Source organism: Oryzias melastigma, linkage group LG16 (assembly GCF_002922805.2).
Source record: "Oryzias melastigma strain HK-1 linkage group LG16, ASM292280v2, whole genome shotgun sequence".
NCBI classification, from domain to species: domain Eukaryota; kingdom Metazoa; phylum Chordata; class Actinopteri; order Beloniformes; family Adrianichthyidae; genus Oryzias; species Oryzias melastigma.
The window spans coordinates 25,967,681-25,982,690 of NC_050527.1; the positions used below are offsets into that span (position 1 = coordinate 25,967,681).

Sequence of the window (15,010 nt, forward strand, 5' to 3'; positions counted from 1 at the left end):
GGGCTAACCACACCCACTTTCCATGTCAGTGGTACCTCTGAGTGTTTGATTGACAAATTCATCATATAGGTGATTGGTTTCATGGGTATTTTTTTATGTTCTTTCACAAAGTTGGTGTCAAGATCATCCTTAGCTTTAGAATACTTAGTATGCCAATCATGTTTATAACTTCAGTTTTTGTCCCTCCATGACTTTGTTTGTCATCACTTCAATCAGAAAACTTTCCGTTTCAGTTGTCTCTGCCTTGGGCAGTCTTTCCTATTAACTTGGACGACACCTGGTGGTGAAAAGGGAAAATGAGTTGTGAGCAAAGGCCAATCTGACTCCAGACAAGCAACATCTTTAAGATTTGATCTTCTTTGTTTGTAAAGACACCTTCAAGTTGACTTTTATTAATTCATTCAAATTTCTTATTTCCCTGCCCTTTATCAACCGAAACCATGATAAGCTCTACAATCAGAGGATTTTCAGTTATAACTTTTATGAAATATTAACATAGATTATCTTCAAACTATTGTAGCTGACCGATCAATAAATAGATATACCGATACATTGATATTTTATCGTCATTGTCTCAGATACAACTAAATTTAAAAACTGCTCTGTCATCATCATATCATTCATTCATTACAAACAAGAAATAAACAACCAATCAATTTACAACTATTATAAGGTGTTGAAATTATTAAACCAAGAATAAAAAAGTAATTATACTAAAACAAAACATCTCATGATCCCCACACGTTATCAATACAGCATATTTGAAAAACATTGAATATTGCACAATTTTCAGCAAGTGCAAGTTTGAGTTTTCAACGTTTAAAATATTTACTGCAGTTAGTTAAAAAACTCTTGAGTCCTCTTGCCCTTGCTTTACTTGACCTAAAGCATGCATCAAAAGACAAATTCTACATAAGAGGACTCTTCCTTTTATGATGCATTTTTAACATGTTTTTAAACTCATCCCAAAGGTCATAAAACTGTCAGTTTCATTTTTCTCTGTTATAGACGAGTCTTTCCTGTGAGCTTTGAGGACACCTTGTGGTGAAAAGGAAACATGAGTCATGAACCAAGGTCAAAGGGATAAAACACAGACCTGCCAGGGACCCATTTATCAGTTTTAGATTCAGACACAACCTCCATGACTTTAAGTTTGAGATCTTTTAGTCCATACAGGGACCTTCATATTAAACTCCACTCAGTAATATACATTTCTTACTTTTCTGTCCTAAAAAATGAGAAGAACATTGTTTGCCTCTTTACAGCTGGTTATCATTATCTCAGGTATTTCTCTCTTATTTCCCGCTGCTCAGCAAAGACCCAAGAATTTATAACTAATCGCATGTTTAACAGATATTAGAATCAGGACTTTAGAGGAGAGTGATGTAGAGGAAGTTTGTCAGAGCTTGTATCCTATTTATGCTTCTAATTAATCTCTCATGGCTGCATCAGAGCTTGATCTGACAGCACTCACCCCTCCATCAAACTCCTGAATATGAAGCATGAAGTTCATGTGAGAGCTGAAAAGCGGTCTGGTGCAATCCTGCCATGACAACGGTCTTTCTGTGCCGTGGATAAATAGTGATGGCGCATGTAAGGGGTCCTTTTCGATGAAGAATTTGACTTATGAATTCCCACCCTATTCCATACAAAAATAACGATATAGTGCAGCACTATCTAGTTCCCTGGATTTTAAAAGCAACTCCATGCTCACTGCTTATCTTTCTTTTTTTGTTTTTTAAATGCTGCATATGATGTCACCGATTTCACGAAGTAAAAATCTAATCAATATGAACATTTCAAGTCTATGTATAACTCCACTGTGTTCTGATAATGAAAATGTGGATGGTTTATTAAAAAATTACATTTAAACACGTTTCTTTTGAAAAAACTGTTTGACTGCAATGCATTGTGGTTTATATTCACTAATGCAGTGAACATTTATGCACCCTAGTTTTTCGCAAAGACTTCTGGGAAATTTCTAGGACACTCAATTTCGGAATTGAACTAGAAAATGGCGAAAGCACTATATATTGAGTAGCGAAAGACTTCAGACAGCCTTTTTCTCATAAAAGGAGCACCACCTTCTTTAATGGAATTAAAAAAATGCTCATTTAAGAAAATGTATACATTTTATCTTAAAATTGGTTTAAAAAAGTGAGCTTCAATATCATTATCAACACTTCAGGAAGTAAATTCTCTTCTCAAGGAACCTAATCCCAATAAAAGAACAAGATGGACAATGACTGGCTTTGGTATTTATTAAGAGATCTATCCATCCATCTTCTTCCTCTCATCCTGGACCGGGTCGCCGGGGCAGCAGTCTAAGCAAAGATGCCCAGACTTCCCTCTCCCCTGCCACTTCCTCCAGCTCCTCTGGGGGGACCCCGAGGCGTTCCCTGGCCAGCCGAGAGAAATAGTCTCTCCAGCGTGTCCTGGGTTTTCCCCGGGGCCTCCGCCCATTGGGGAAGATTATTATGATTAAGAGATTAGCATAAAAAATACCTACAAAAATAAACAGGTAAATTCAATATTGCTTGTCTGTGTGTGAAAGTTGGTGGATGACTGAAGTAATGCCTCACAACAGTTTAAGGTAAATATGGTAATCTAAAGAAAACAATAAAGTTTAACTGTTCAAGACCCTAGTTTGGATGCATAAAACTGGCTGATATCAGGAGGACCACATCAAGCCACAACAGTTTGGCTAAGAGATTGTCCTCACCAGAGTGGCTTAAAGCTGTACTTGAACTGGACTTTCAGATAGAGCTCATTAGAAAAAAGGTGGTTCTCCTGAGGCCGACGAAATGAACGAAAGAAGCAGCAGCTTTGGCTCAGGGCGCCGCTGGAGATTTTGGGCCTCATGAAAACATTTTTTATAGGGGCCCTAACACAGTGGAAAATTTGCATTAGGGGCCTTTGTAGACCAACAAAAAAGCAAAAACAAACAAACAAAAAAAACATTATCAATATAAATAAAGTTTAGCATGAAATACAGCAGGGGTTTAAACATAATAAACTCCTGTTGTGACAGTAAAATCTGCCCACCACAAGAGGCTCTCAGCCCGTATCTGTTTGCTCAGCTGTTGGACAGGACAAGTTATTAAAAAAAAAAAAAAAAAGCATTGATGTACTGGGTCCCCTTTTTGGATTTGAACTCACATCCTTCCAGTTTCAGGGTAGACACTCTACCACAAGGCCACTGAGCTCTAGACAAATGAAATTTTAAAAATAATCTGTCACCATGAGATTTCATTAGTATTTAATGTTACTTAAAAATATATTTTCTTTATTTTCAGGTGAAAACAATTATTTTAGTTTATTTTAGTTTTTAATTAAATGTGGCTTTTGGCCATTAACAATGAAATTGTGTGTTACGGCCCCGTCCTTTGTGGGTGTTTTGCTTGTGTACAGTATTTCCAACTTTTCAAGAGTCCTGCAAACTCAGATGGACCCCAGTCTCCTCAGCCTCTTATGTGACCTCTGGTCACTTCTCCAAGCAGCATTTTGTTGTTTCTAAGTGACAACAGCTGATCATGAAAACGATGCACCTGCAGGGTGATTTAGACTTAGAGGTGGTGAGAAATGGTCTAAAAAGAGGAGCAAAAAAAACAAAAACCTTCATGTCAGTTGAAAACAGCCAAACACTGAGAAAATAACAAAACAAACAAGTAACCTAACACAGAGCTATGGTAAAAAAATAAAAATAAATAAATAATAAAAACAGGGATCCTTTGGTTCAAAACTCATACCTAAAAGGGTTTCAGTTTTACCAAATCCATCACTGCCTTGACATCATTCATCACAACAATCACTCTCAGATTTACCATTTCTTTTCATAAGCACAAGGATCAGCTGGACTCTGAATATACAGGTTCTCCCTGAAATAGTAAGCCAACATTCTGTTCATTCCCTTGCAGTTTCTACCAGGTTGTTTTAAACCACAGGTGTCAAACTCCAGGCCTACTAAGTGACTCACATTACAGTACTACTGCCTTGTGTGGTGGTTGGGGACTGGAGATGGGTACCGAAACTTGTTGCCAAGTTGGTACTAGTACCTACCTATGCGAATGTATTAGGCTGTAAGAGTGGGTGGAGCTTCAGTCAAAATGCTGAAAGCAAAGTGAGCAGAAGTTTGTCTAAACTTCACAGCAAAAGATTCTGATTCAGGGACCCGACTGATAAGAGTGACCATCATGGTAGCCATGAGTGGCGAAATACCTGTTTACTTCGGTGTAGGTGAATACAAAGATAGAGCGCTGCAGTGAAGACCATCAGAGGCAATGAAAAAACGATTCTAAGGCACATTCAACCACTCTCCTTCACTCTATAACACGTGTCAAAGTCAAGGCTCGGGGGCTGGATCCGACCCAGTGGGTGGTTATATCCGGCCCGCCAGATCGTTTTGTATTTGTTATTAAACGGTCTGATGCTGGTAGTATACCGCAACACATTCTCATCACCAAGTCGTCACATTTTGACACATGGCTAAGGACCCTCTGCATCAGAAATTTATGCCTTGCGTGTCCCCAACTCGTTTTTTGACGTGCTTGCTTTTCCAATTAAACCAAGGCTCTCCAACCATTAGGCCGCAAACTGGTACCAGTCCGGTACTGGGACACGGACTGCACCGATATCCTAGATCTAACTTTAAACCAGTGAAGGACAGTCAGTACCAGATGCGGATCAGTATTGGTTTCAAATGCTGTACCAGACGCGGACCAGGCTAGGATTAGGGTACCGGTACCAGCAGCGTTCGAAGGTTCGGTCCACGTTAAAAAGTTACGTTTTTAAAGTTTAGCCCCCAACCTGGGATGTACTTAAGATTTTGGTCCTCTGTGCGATTGAATTTGATACCCCTGCCCTAAACCATTGCTTTGTCAGATTTAAATGTTTTTTGGAAAAATTATCATTTTTCTTCTTTTTTTTTTTTTATGTAGAAGCACCAGTTTTACCACCATTTTTCACCATTTGCAGCAGAATAAGTTCTTCATGGGGGGGGGGGCGTAAGAGAAAATAAATGAGAAACACTGGACTAAAGAAAATCATTTTTATTCAGTTTCAAATGTCTGTATTTACAGCCCATCCTTCATTTCTGTGCTGAGAGCAGCGCGTGCCCGATCACCCGTGCCCGACGGACCAGCTCACAAACGTGGGAGTAGTCAGTCTCTCGCACAAGGACTTTTTCTGCTCGTGAACGACGAAAAGCGCTCGCGAGGGTCGTCATTTAAGCCCGGAAAACTACCATTTTTAAAACAATCATGTGTGGACGCAACACTTTTTATAAAACGGCGTTCAGCAGATATGCGTTTGTAGAAATACCCGCCTACGTGTGTACATGGCCCAAAACAACTACATCTAGAGTTATGAATGAGACACACTGAAACAGAAAACGAAAGACATGTCAGTCCTGTAATAATGAAAGCTAATTAATAATTATGGACATCTGTGAATGTCTCAAGAAGAATCCAGGAAAAATCAAAGCCAACCTGCACGGAACCAAAAGCAAAGAGTAATTCATGACAGAGAAAAAAGATTAATAATGAACAACAATTAAAAACAATCATTTTCATTTTGAAAGGGGAAAACATAAATAAATATGGTAAAACCATAAAAGCCTGTAATGCTAAAAATAGTAAAGTGACAAAAAGCAGAGTAAAGTGCAACAAGAATGGCAACATTACAACTAATAAAATACTTGAACAAGTCATAACTTGTTCTGAGTTTATTTAGAACTGTCTAATCAGGTAAACGTTTGTGGACTTCAGAAACTGAATTTCAAATGAGGAACTTTTTTCATCTGAACTTTTACAACAGAGTAACTTCTTGTCTTTTCAGGAGAAATATTCAAACTTGTTTCATATTTTGGTGTAAAGTCAAATTTTAGTAGAAATCTGATTTGTGCAGGGCTTTTATTTTGGAGGTTTTTCAATCAAGTCACATGCTGTAGCTGCAGTGGATCATCCTCAGTCTACATTCTGTTACTTCAGAGTGTCGGTCTGAACTGCAGAAAACTTCAAGTGCACGGCTGTTTCAAATGTGCAATTTCATGTTTGAGAGTTATATTAATGTCAAGTTGTAGTTCTGCTGCTTTTGATCAGAACGACTCCTTAACGAAGAGTAGATATTAGGATAAAGATGCAAAGGAGAGAGAATCGGAGCAGCTCTTTTACAAGAATTGAGCTGAGCTTTCAGTTACTCATGCAAACCAGCTGAACTGCTGGCTTCTGCCAAAACAAGGAACAAGGCAGAGGAAACGCAGAACAAGTAGGTGAGCTGGAAAAGTTTCTTTGAGTCAACAGATTCTAAGGGGCAGATTCAGAGGAAACTGCTTAGTGCTTGTTCAAATATGAGGGAGGACATTGAATCCCATGTTGCTCCTTATAGGTTGGCAGCAGTGAAAGGCAGCAAGGCAGCCTTCAGAGTGTGAATGTGTTAGCATGGGAGAATGAGACTGTAACTGTAAAGCACTTTGGGACTTCTAATATGTAGTAAAGCGCTTTACAAGTAAACGCCATTTACTATTTAACAAGAATGTGGCCCTGGTAAAGCATGTACAATAATTAGGGTTGGTTTCTGCTAAAAGACGTCTGACAGGTATGTCTGGCAACTAAACACAGAGCTATCAACATGAAAAAAGATCTTTATTGACAATCCTCCAGAGTTATTATTATCTCTGTGCACACATTCTCGATCTGCTCCTCCCACTCCTCCTTCAGGCTCTCCATTTTGTCTCTTATGAGGATGCTGTGGATCATCAAGGTGATGCAGCCAATGGCAAAGAGGTAGAACAGCTCCAGGCTGAGTTTCGTTATGGTGTCAGGTATTTGTGCTAACAATTCTTGTTCACCTGCTGGATGGGTTTGCCCAAGATCCTGCTATCACCCATCATGCTTCTACAGAGTGAATAGATTCTGGTCAACCTTTTATTGTTATATTTCTCTATTTATTTATCTATACCTCTATCTCCCTCTTCTACGGTGGGGCATCAATCATCTCTAAGAACTTTTTGGACTACAGTTTGAGGCTCTATTTGACTGAGCTGTTCACCAGTGGTCTCCATCTTGATTCTGCTTGGAGAGTTCATCAAGACACTTGAATCTTGAACTTAATCTTTGGCAAGTTTATTTGTAGCACATTTCATGAACAGAGACAATTCAAAGTGCTTTACATGAACATTAAAAGAAACAATCAAAAGAAATTGTAAAAATGTGATCATTACAATAAATTTAAAAGAAAGTAAAAAGATTTTAATTTAAAACAAGCATAGATAAACAGTGCTAATGTAAACTTTTGAATACATATCAATCAAATGCAACTGAGAACAGGTGAGTCTTTAACCTGGATTTAAATACACTGAGTGTTTCAGCAGATCTAAGGTTTTCTGGAAGTCTGTTCCAGATCTGTGGAGCATAGAAGCTGAATGCAGCTTCTCCATGTTTAGTTCTGACTCTAGGAACTGATAAAAGACCAGATCCTGATGACCGGAGAGATCTGGCTGGTACATACTGGGTCAGGAGGTCAGTCATGTATTTTGGTGCTAAACCATTCAAAGCTTTATAAACCAGTAACAGAACTTTAAAGTCTATCCTCTGACAGACAGGTAACCAGTGTAAAGACCTCAGAACTGGACTGATGTGGTCTACTTTCTTGGTCCTTGTGAGAACCCGAGCAGCAGAGTTCTGAATAAGCTGCAGTTTCCTGATGGATTTTTTTGGTAGTCCTGTAAAAACACTGTTACAGTAATCAAGTCGACTAAAGATGAAAGCATGCACTAGTTTCTCCAGGTCCTGCTTAGACATCAGATCTTTAATCCTTGAGATATTTTTGAGATGATAATAGGCTGATTTAGTGACTGCCTTAATGTGTTTATCAAAATTTAGGTCTGTGTCTATCACTACACCCAAGTTTCTGGCCTGGTTGGTAGTTTTTAGTTGAATAGATTGAAGCTCTGTAGTGACGTCCAACCTTTTTTCTTTAGCCCCAAAGACAATAACCTCAGTTTTGTTTTTGTTTAATTGAAGTAAGTTGTGACACATCCAGTCATTAATGTCCTCAATGCATTTACCAAGAGCCTGTACAGGGTGTGTCATCTGCATAGCTATGGTAACTAATGCTGTTCTTTATAACCTGGGCCAGTGGGAGCATGTAGATGTTAAATAGAAGTGGTCCCAGGATGGAGTCTTGGGGCACTCCACATGTAATTTCTGTTGGCTCAGATGTTTAGTTCTTGATTGTCTTTTCTCCTTCTTTGCTCACATCAATGAATCTGCTGGTGATCTGTGACTGTTGTGACTGTGACTGATTTGTAGATTTGCATTTTGGGCTTCTATGTTCAAAAGTCTCGCATTCATGCAAGAGACCGCTAAAACTGTTTTCAGGCTCCACATACAAAATAGGCTTTTATTAAATGTGGATTGAAAGCTGATTGAGGCAATCAGGGACATTGGCCTTGGAGAGGGATTCGGTAGTGACAACTGTTTGAAAATTGGTCCTTGATGGGAAATCAATAATTGTGCCAGAATTATATGACTCCCAAGTCTTTCATATATTGGAATAGAGCTGTGAAAGAAAAAGCACGAATACATTCTGGTTGGCCTTGTTGTTGTTGTTGCATTCTTCCATCGATTTATTTGTTCCTCTATCTTCTTCTCCTCTGGTGGGGTATTGATCATCTCTCAGAACTTTATGTTCTCCAGTTTGAGGTTCCACTTCACTGAACTGTTCCCCAGTCATCTCCATCTTGATTTTGCTTGGAGATAATCTAGGTCCTTGTGCTCCTCTTCTCCTTTGCCCTCTTCACTGATTCTGCTCTCGACCTGTGACTAAAGGTACGTTCACACCGGCCTCTGGAGCACGTGGTCAAGCGACTACTTCCTGTAACAAGTTATGTGTATATTCGTATTTGTGCATTTTGGGCTCCCGTGTTCAAAACTCTCGCATTCATGCGAGAGACTGTTTAGACCGTTTTCAGGCTCTACGTACAAAATGTGCATTTAGTGATTCCGCAATCGACATTTAAACTTGGTCAAACTTTGGCGAATCAGGGACTCTGATGGTGTCCCTTTAAATGCATGGAAGTGCCAACTGTTTGAATATTGATCATGGAGGAGGAATGAGTTGTAGTTTGTGCCCAGCCAGAATTCTATGACACTAAGTCTTAAACATATGGGGATAGAGCTGTGAAAGAAAAAACCTGGAACAAGATTCACCAAATTTGCTCCGCTTTGACTCTTTGCACCAAACCTATTCCAAGCTGTAGGTGACGGACATGCTCTTGTTAACAGTAGAAGAAGAAACTCCTCATAGCTTGTCCAGTGTAAACTCCATAATATGCTGAAAGCCTGTTCAAGAATGCTTGTTTAACAATTTCTAGATCATGCGTCACATGCCTAGTAGCTTCAGAAGTAGCAACTGGTATCCCGGTAGCTTAAGAAGAGGAGGGCCTTGCTCCCAAAATCCAAACATGCTAGACAACATTCTGATAAACAGTAAAATGCCAAAAGTGCTTTACTGTCACAGTTCTATACACCCTTGCACACACACATTCACACACAGAAGACACCCCCACTGCCTTTTACTGGCACCAACCTATATCTCCCCAGAGAAACGTGGGGTTCAGAGTCTTGCTCAAGGACACTTCAATTTATTATCACAGTTCCAATGTGTGCAGTTTCAAATTTAATGGAAATGCATCTTGGCTGGAGTTTATGAATGTTCTTCCTCATATTTGAACAGATAGTAAGCCAGCACTCCTCTGAATCTGCCACTATGTTTACTCAGAAAGAAACTTTTCCTGCTCAGTTAGTTGTATTGTCTTTCCTCTGCCACGCTGCTTATTTTGAAAGCAGCCAAATCAGCTGCTGCTGTAGCCCATCTGCTTCCAGGTTGGATGTGTTGTGCATTCAGAGATGCTCCTCTGAACTAGAAGCTTCTCAGTTGTAACCACTATTTCCGCCTACAGAACTGTCACTATTTTCTCTTTTTCTGACCATTCTCTGTAAACCCTAGGGATGGTTGTGGGTGAAAATCCCAGTATATCAGCAGTTTCTGAAATAATCGGACCAGCCCGGCGGCTGTGGTGCAGTGGTAGGGCGGTCGACTCCTGATCAGAAGTGAGCGGGTTCGACTCCCGCCTTGCCCACCCATGTGTCAAAGTGTCCTTGTGAATGGGTGAATGGGTCTGTGACTGTGAAGCGCTTTGGGCCCTCGAAGGAGGGTAGAAAGCGCTATACAAGTATGCGCCATTTTTACCATTTGCCCGTCTGGCAATAACAACCATGCCATGTTCAAAGTCACTTCAATCACTTGAGCTGAAATGAAATAAAGAAAAAAATCAAGTGGCAATACTCAATCATTTAAAACAATAAGAATTAACTCAAGCAACTATGTATGTTTCAATACACAGATTGTCATGAACTTTGTCTGAGAAGCTCTGCGCAATTTGGAAACTATTAACTCGTTTCGCCTCATACTTTGACTCTGAGCCAAACTTCCTACCCATCCAATTGTGTTTGTTTGTGATTAAAACAAAGGTTAAGATAACTAAATACTTTTCCAGCATTTTAAGTTAAAGAATTTGAAGTTTTATGCCTCTTAAAGCCATTGCAGAGCTTTCTACGCCTTTGGTAGCTCCTTTGCCTTTGAGTTCCCTTCTAGTGCCCTTGGGTTTTCTCTTCAATGGATTACATTTATTTGGATTCTAAAAAAGTATAAGAAAAATGTTTCATCTTATCAATAAATTCCATCAATGACGCATCTGCCATGCTTCTTGGGTGCTTCCGGGCTTGGAAATGTGTGAATGTCAGCCGGAGGTGAGTTTACCTGCACTTTCAATATTCACTTTCACAGCAAGAAGCCACTGATTGAAGTAGAAAGAGTCGACCTCGAGGGGCACATTTTGTCATCCAAATGATGACATTTTGTATTTTGACGCATTTTTAACTCAAGAGCTTTACTCATGTTGAAACTGGGTTTTGCAATGGGATTATAATTAAAATGAGTTTAATCGGGCTGCACATTTGTTTTTTTTTTGCTTCCTTTTTGACCTCCCTGTTGAACACATGGGAGTTTCCTTCTCTCAGTGAGCCTTTAAAAAAGAGGAACTAGCTGATTGTAGAGGAAGGTGAAGCAGGTCCTGTCGCAGAGGTAAGAAATCCTCTCTTCCTTTGATTCCAGTGGTATCAGTGGCAGCTGAAAGCAAAATTTATTTTTTTGGAGAAGACAACTTATTTTAAAGTAAGAAAAGTATGCATATATATATATATATATATATATATATATATATATATATATATATACACACACTCACACACAGTTGTGTGTTTGTGGTTTACATCAAAGTGTTTTGTTTAGAATAACCCAGACACTGCCAATTTTGTTCTCATTTCTAATTTTCTAAGTTATACCTGAAATTGAAATTATTTAAAGTGCACAGAGGTGGTGCTGACAGGTGAATGTGCATTTTAGTTTTTAAGTGTCCTACCTCATATTTTCAAAGGTGCTAAACCAGTTCTCTTCTGCTTTGATCCGGATAGAAACTTTTCCAGTTTAGGTCTCGTATTGACTTCCCACTGCCATGTTTTCTACCAGCAGTTCTGCGGGTTTGAAGAAGCTGCTTTAACTTTTTTTTTTTATCTTCAGCTAAACATCTCCTCTCCAGGATCGCTGGTTTATCCGTATTCTTTCTCCGAGGAAGCAGATGACAGACCTCAACAGTATTTAGGTCCAATGAAATCCTTTTGAAAGCAAGAAATACTCCAACTTGATCCTCTACGGTCGTGTTAGCATCCATCACAGCTCCGTTAGCGTCCATGCTAACGTTGGTAGCACCAGGCCGCACCCGGGGTAGTAGTTAAAGTCCCGTGAGAATCACATTATTCATCCATGGCTGTTGATCCATGTCATGCATCCTCCTCTCCAGGAGATCTCTGCGATTATCTCGTTGTTCGTTACCTGCCTTTTCTTGACGGAAATCTTCCATGAGTTGTAGCAGCGGTGATAGCTTAGCTTGAAGTTCCAGCAGGTCTGATAGTTTAGTATCACAGAGAACTGCTGGGGTTAGCTTAGCCTGTATGTCGGCTAACACAGTTTTGAGCTCTCCCAAATCAGCTTCAAAATTTTTCTTCGGTGGCATGTTCAACTCTCTTCGTTGGGGTAGCTGTTTCTGCAGCTCGGTAATTAAAGTCGCTTGGGGGCAACTTTAAAAGACTTTAAAAGCCGAGTTGAGGAGAGCTGGAGATACGCGTCTGCTCATGACCCGGAACCCTGTTTTACGGTGATAAAACATAAAAGATGCCTTAAAAGGTTAAGAAAAGAATCCAATAATTTAAATTTAATTAAAAAAAAAAAGATAAATAGTTCTAATGATATCAGCTATCTATGAATACTCACCATATTCATGGTAAAACAAAGTCTTCATTATTTTTCAATAATTTTCAATGAAGACATGAATCACAATTGGTTAAAAAAATTCAATGGTTCCAAGAATATTAAAGCTACAGTTTATAACTTTTAAAAATGATGGAATTTCAAAGTTACATAAGAACCTTAGAGGTGTTTCGATTCAGAAACAGTGCAGAATAAAAGCAAAAATTAGCCTGGATAGTGACTCAAACTGTTTTTTTTTTATTATTATTATTTTTTTAAGGTCATGGATGAAATCGTGCTTGTTTAGCTTTTGGCAGTAAATCTATCCTCTTGTCTGTCACAAACCAGCAGAAGAATCATGGAAGTGGACAAAGAAAGAATCCAGCAGTATGCCATCACGAGCCTGAAAATTGTACAAGCCGTTGTTAATTCAGCAGCAACAGTTTTCCCATGTCTCAGTCTTGCCAGTTCCTTTATTGGGGTGCTTATAAATATTGGCGACAATAATGACGACAGCATAGAGGAGCTAAGGAAGGAGTTCCAGAAGATCGACAATGGCTTTGATGAGCTCACAAAAGAAATCAACGAGGTGATAAATAACATCAAGTTAGAGACAATGCAAACACAATTCGCACCACTGGAGAAGAACCTGGAACGCCAGCACAAAGAGTACATGAAGGTGATCAACGCCCCACCAGAGGAGATGAGTCATAGATTTGATAAGTTTGAAAAGGTCTACCAGGAGACAGAACGTGATGGTAATCTTTGGACCCTGTATGAAAGCATGATAGGTGTGAGCTCGATGTCCACCGATCCCATCCTGAAGGTGTTCAAGGAGGGCTTAGACAACAAGCGCGACGCCATGACCAAGGTCTGCGACCACCTGGTATACCTGCTCAGCATCGGCTGCATCACCATGCTGGCCAATGCTATGCGCTGCGGCGGTAACATGGAAGCACTGGAGCAGGAATGGGAGGAGAAGATGAAGCGTGTGTTTGAGGAGATAGAGAAAACTCTGAAAGATTGCCAATAAAGATCTTCATGTTGGAGCCTCTGTGCACACTTGTTGGGCATCCCTGTTCATATTGTCTCATTCCTTCTATTCAGCAATGCCCCTGTGAGTCAGTTTTATTACGTGGTTCTGTCTTTAATAGTTTAAATAAGAGTTTTTAGGGTTTTTTTCATCACATTATTAATGATGATCTTTTTTTTTTTTGTTTGGTGGCAAATTTGATGTTTTGTATGTTTTCTGCTTCATGAACATCTATTCGTGTCTGGACAGATGCTTTGGTCTTTATGTTGCACTTTGTTGTAGAAATAATTTGGGAAAATCTTTGGCGGTCTTGCTTGGTTCTATACATGCTGCTGCAAATGAACAAGAAAACAATGAACTGGTTTGAAGTGTTTTGTTGTTTTAGACACTGAGTTTCAGTTACTGACTAGAACAATGTTGAAGCTGTTCTTCTGGGAACTGAAAGCACACATGCTTGTTTTTAATTTTTCAAAATATTTCTTTCATTTTGTTATTGGAAACCAAATTTGATTATGGAAATTGTTATTGGCCTGTTTGCATATTATTAAATCTAAAGAAAATCAATGTAATTGTACACCCATTTAGAATAATTTAATGTACACAGTCAGTTTAGGAATACATCTGTTTATAGACTTGACCTGAGCTCTCTCTTTCTTAGTTCATATTAAGATACATTGAGAAAAGGATTTATTTTTATTGATCAATATTTACATTCAAGATTCTCTGGATTTTATGCTTTGATTTCCATGAAAGAGAGTACCGCCACTCTTGTTGTCCACTTAAAGCCCTAACCAGGAACATATTTGCATGAATAATCAATGATTGCAGCTTTCTTCAGGCATTTATACTTTTTAACATAAAGGACAGCAGTCTCTTTCATTCTAAAGACATATAGATACATTAATTGATCTCACTATTAAATGATCATTACATCTTTCCCCCCAATTTAAACCTCATTAGATTATATCTGCATTTTTCCTAAAATGAACAAGAATCAAATCTCCTCCACAAACACACATGAAGAAGAATCTGCTTGAATTGGCCTCAATAAATTGTAACACCATTATTTTTGTGGTATTTTTAAACGGTCAGGTTGATTGAAGGTTGATTGCTTCAGAAATTTTTTTTTCATGCTTTTTTGGGAGTTTAACAGATTACTGGGTTTATTGTAAAATTATTATGTTTGAGTAGAATATCAAAGTTGCCTTAAAATAAAAGATGTGTTCATCCATTTATAGAATCTTTTCTGCACTCTAGTGGTCAATTATGAGCATGAAAACAGAAAAAGAGTGTCATTCAATCTGTCCACAGGAGGTCATAGATGGTTCACTTGAGTTATCATTTCACCTGTTCACCACAGGTTCCTTTAGGGCCTTAACCTTCTGTCCTGTGTCTGATGTTTGAGTGTTTAAATCAAGAGTGTCAAACTCCAATCCCCAAGGGTCGGCCTTCTGCTGGTTTTCCAGAAATCCTACCTTATCTGCTGCTGATTACCTTAGTCCGGTGTGTTTAATAGGGGTGTGTGTTGAAAAGAGTTTGGCCATAAGATTCAAATCTCAATACATATCGTATAGGTTACATATTGTGACAAAATATGGGGAATGTTTCAGT

At 39.0% G+C, this 15,010-nt stretch overlaps 1 protein-coding gene across 1 annotated transcript; it reads left to right on the forward strand.

Moving 5' to 3' along the window:
- The first annotated feature begins 11,098 nt into the window (after positions 1–11,098).
- LOC112136708 (protein rapunzel) lies at positions 11,099–13,895 on the forward strand. The gene is made up of 2 exons (XM_036216140.1): positions 11,099–11,145; positions 12,715–13,895. Exon 2 carries the CDS (start codon positions 12,725–12,727, stop codon positions 13,397–13,399), a length of 675 nt encoding a protein of 224 aa, XP_036072033.1. The 5' UTR covers positions 11,099–11,145; positions 12,715–12,724; the 3' UTR covers positions 13,400–13,895.
- The last annotated feature ends 1,115 nt before the right edge of the window (positions 13,896–15,010 follow it).

Excerpts from the sequence above, each read along its gene's own strand:
- LOC112136708 (XM_036216140.1), top strand. The coding sequence starts at position 12,725 with ATGGAAGTGGACAAAGAAAGAATCCAGCAGTATGCCATCACGAGCCTG.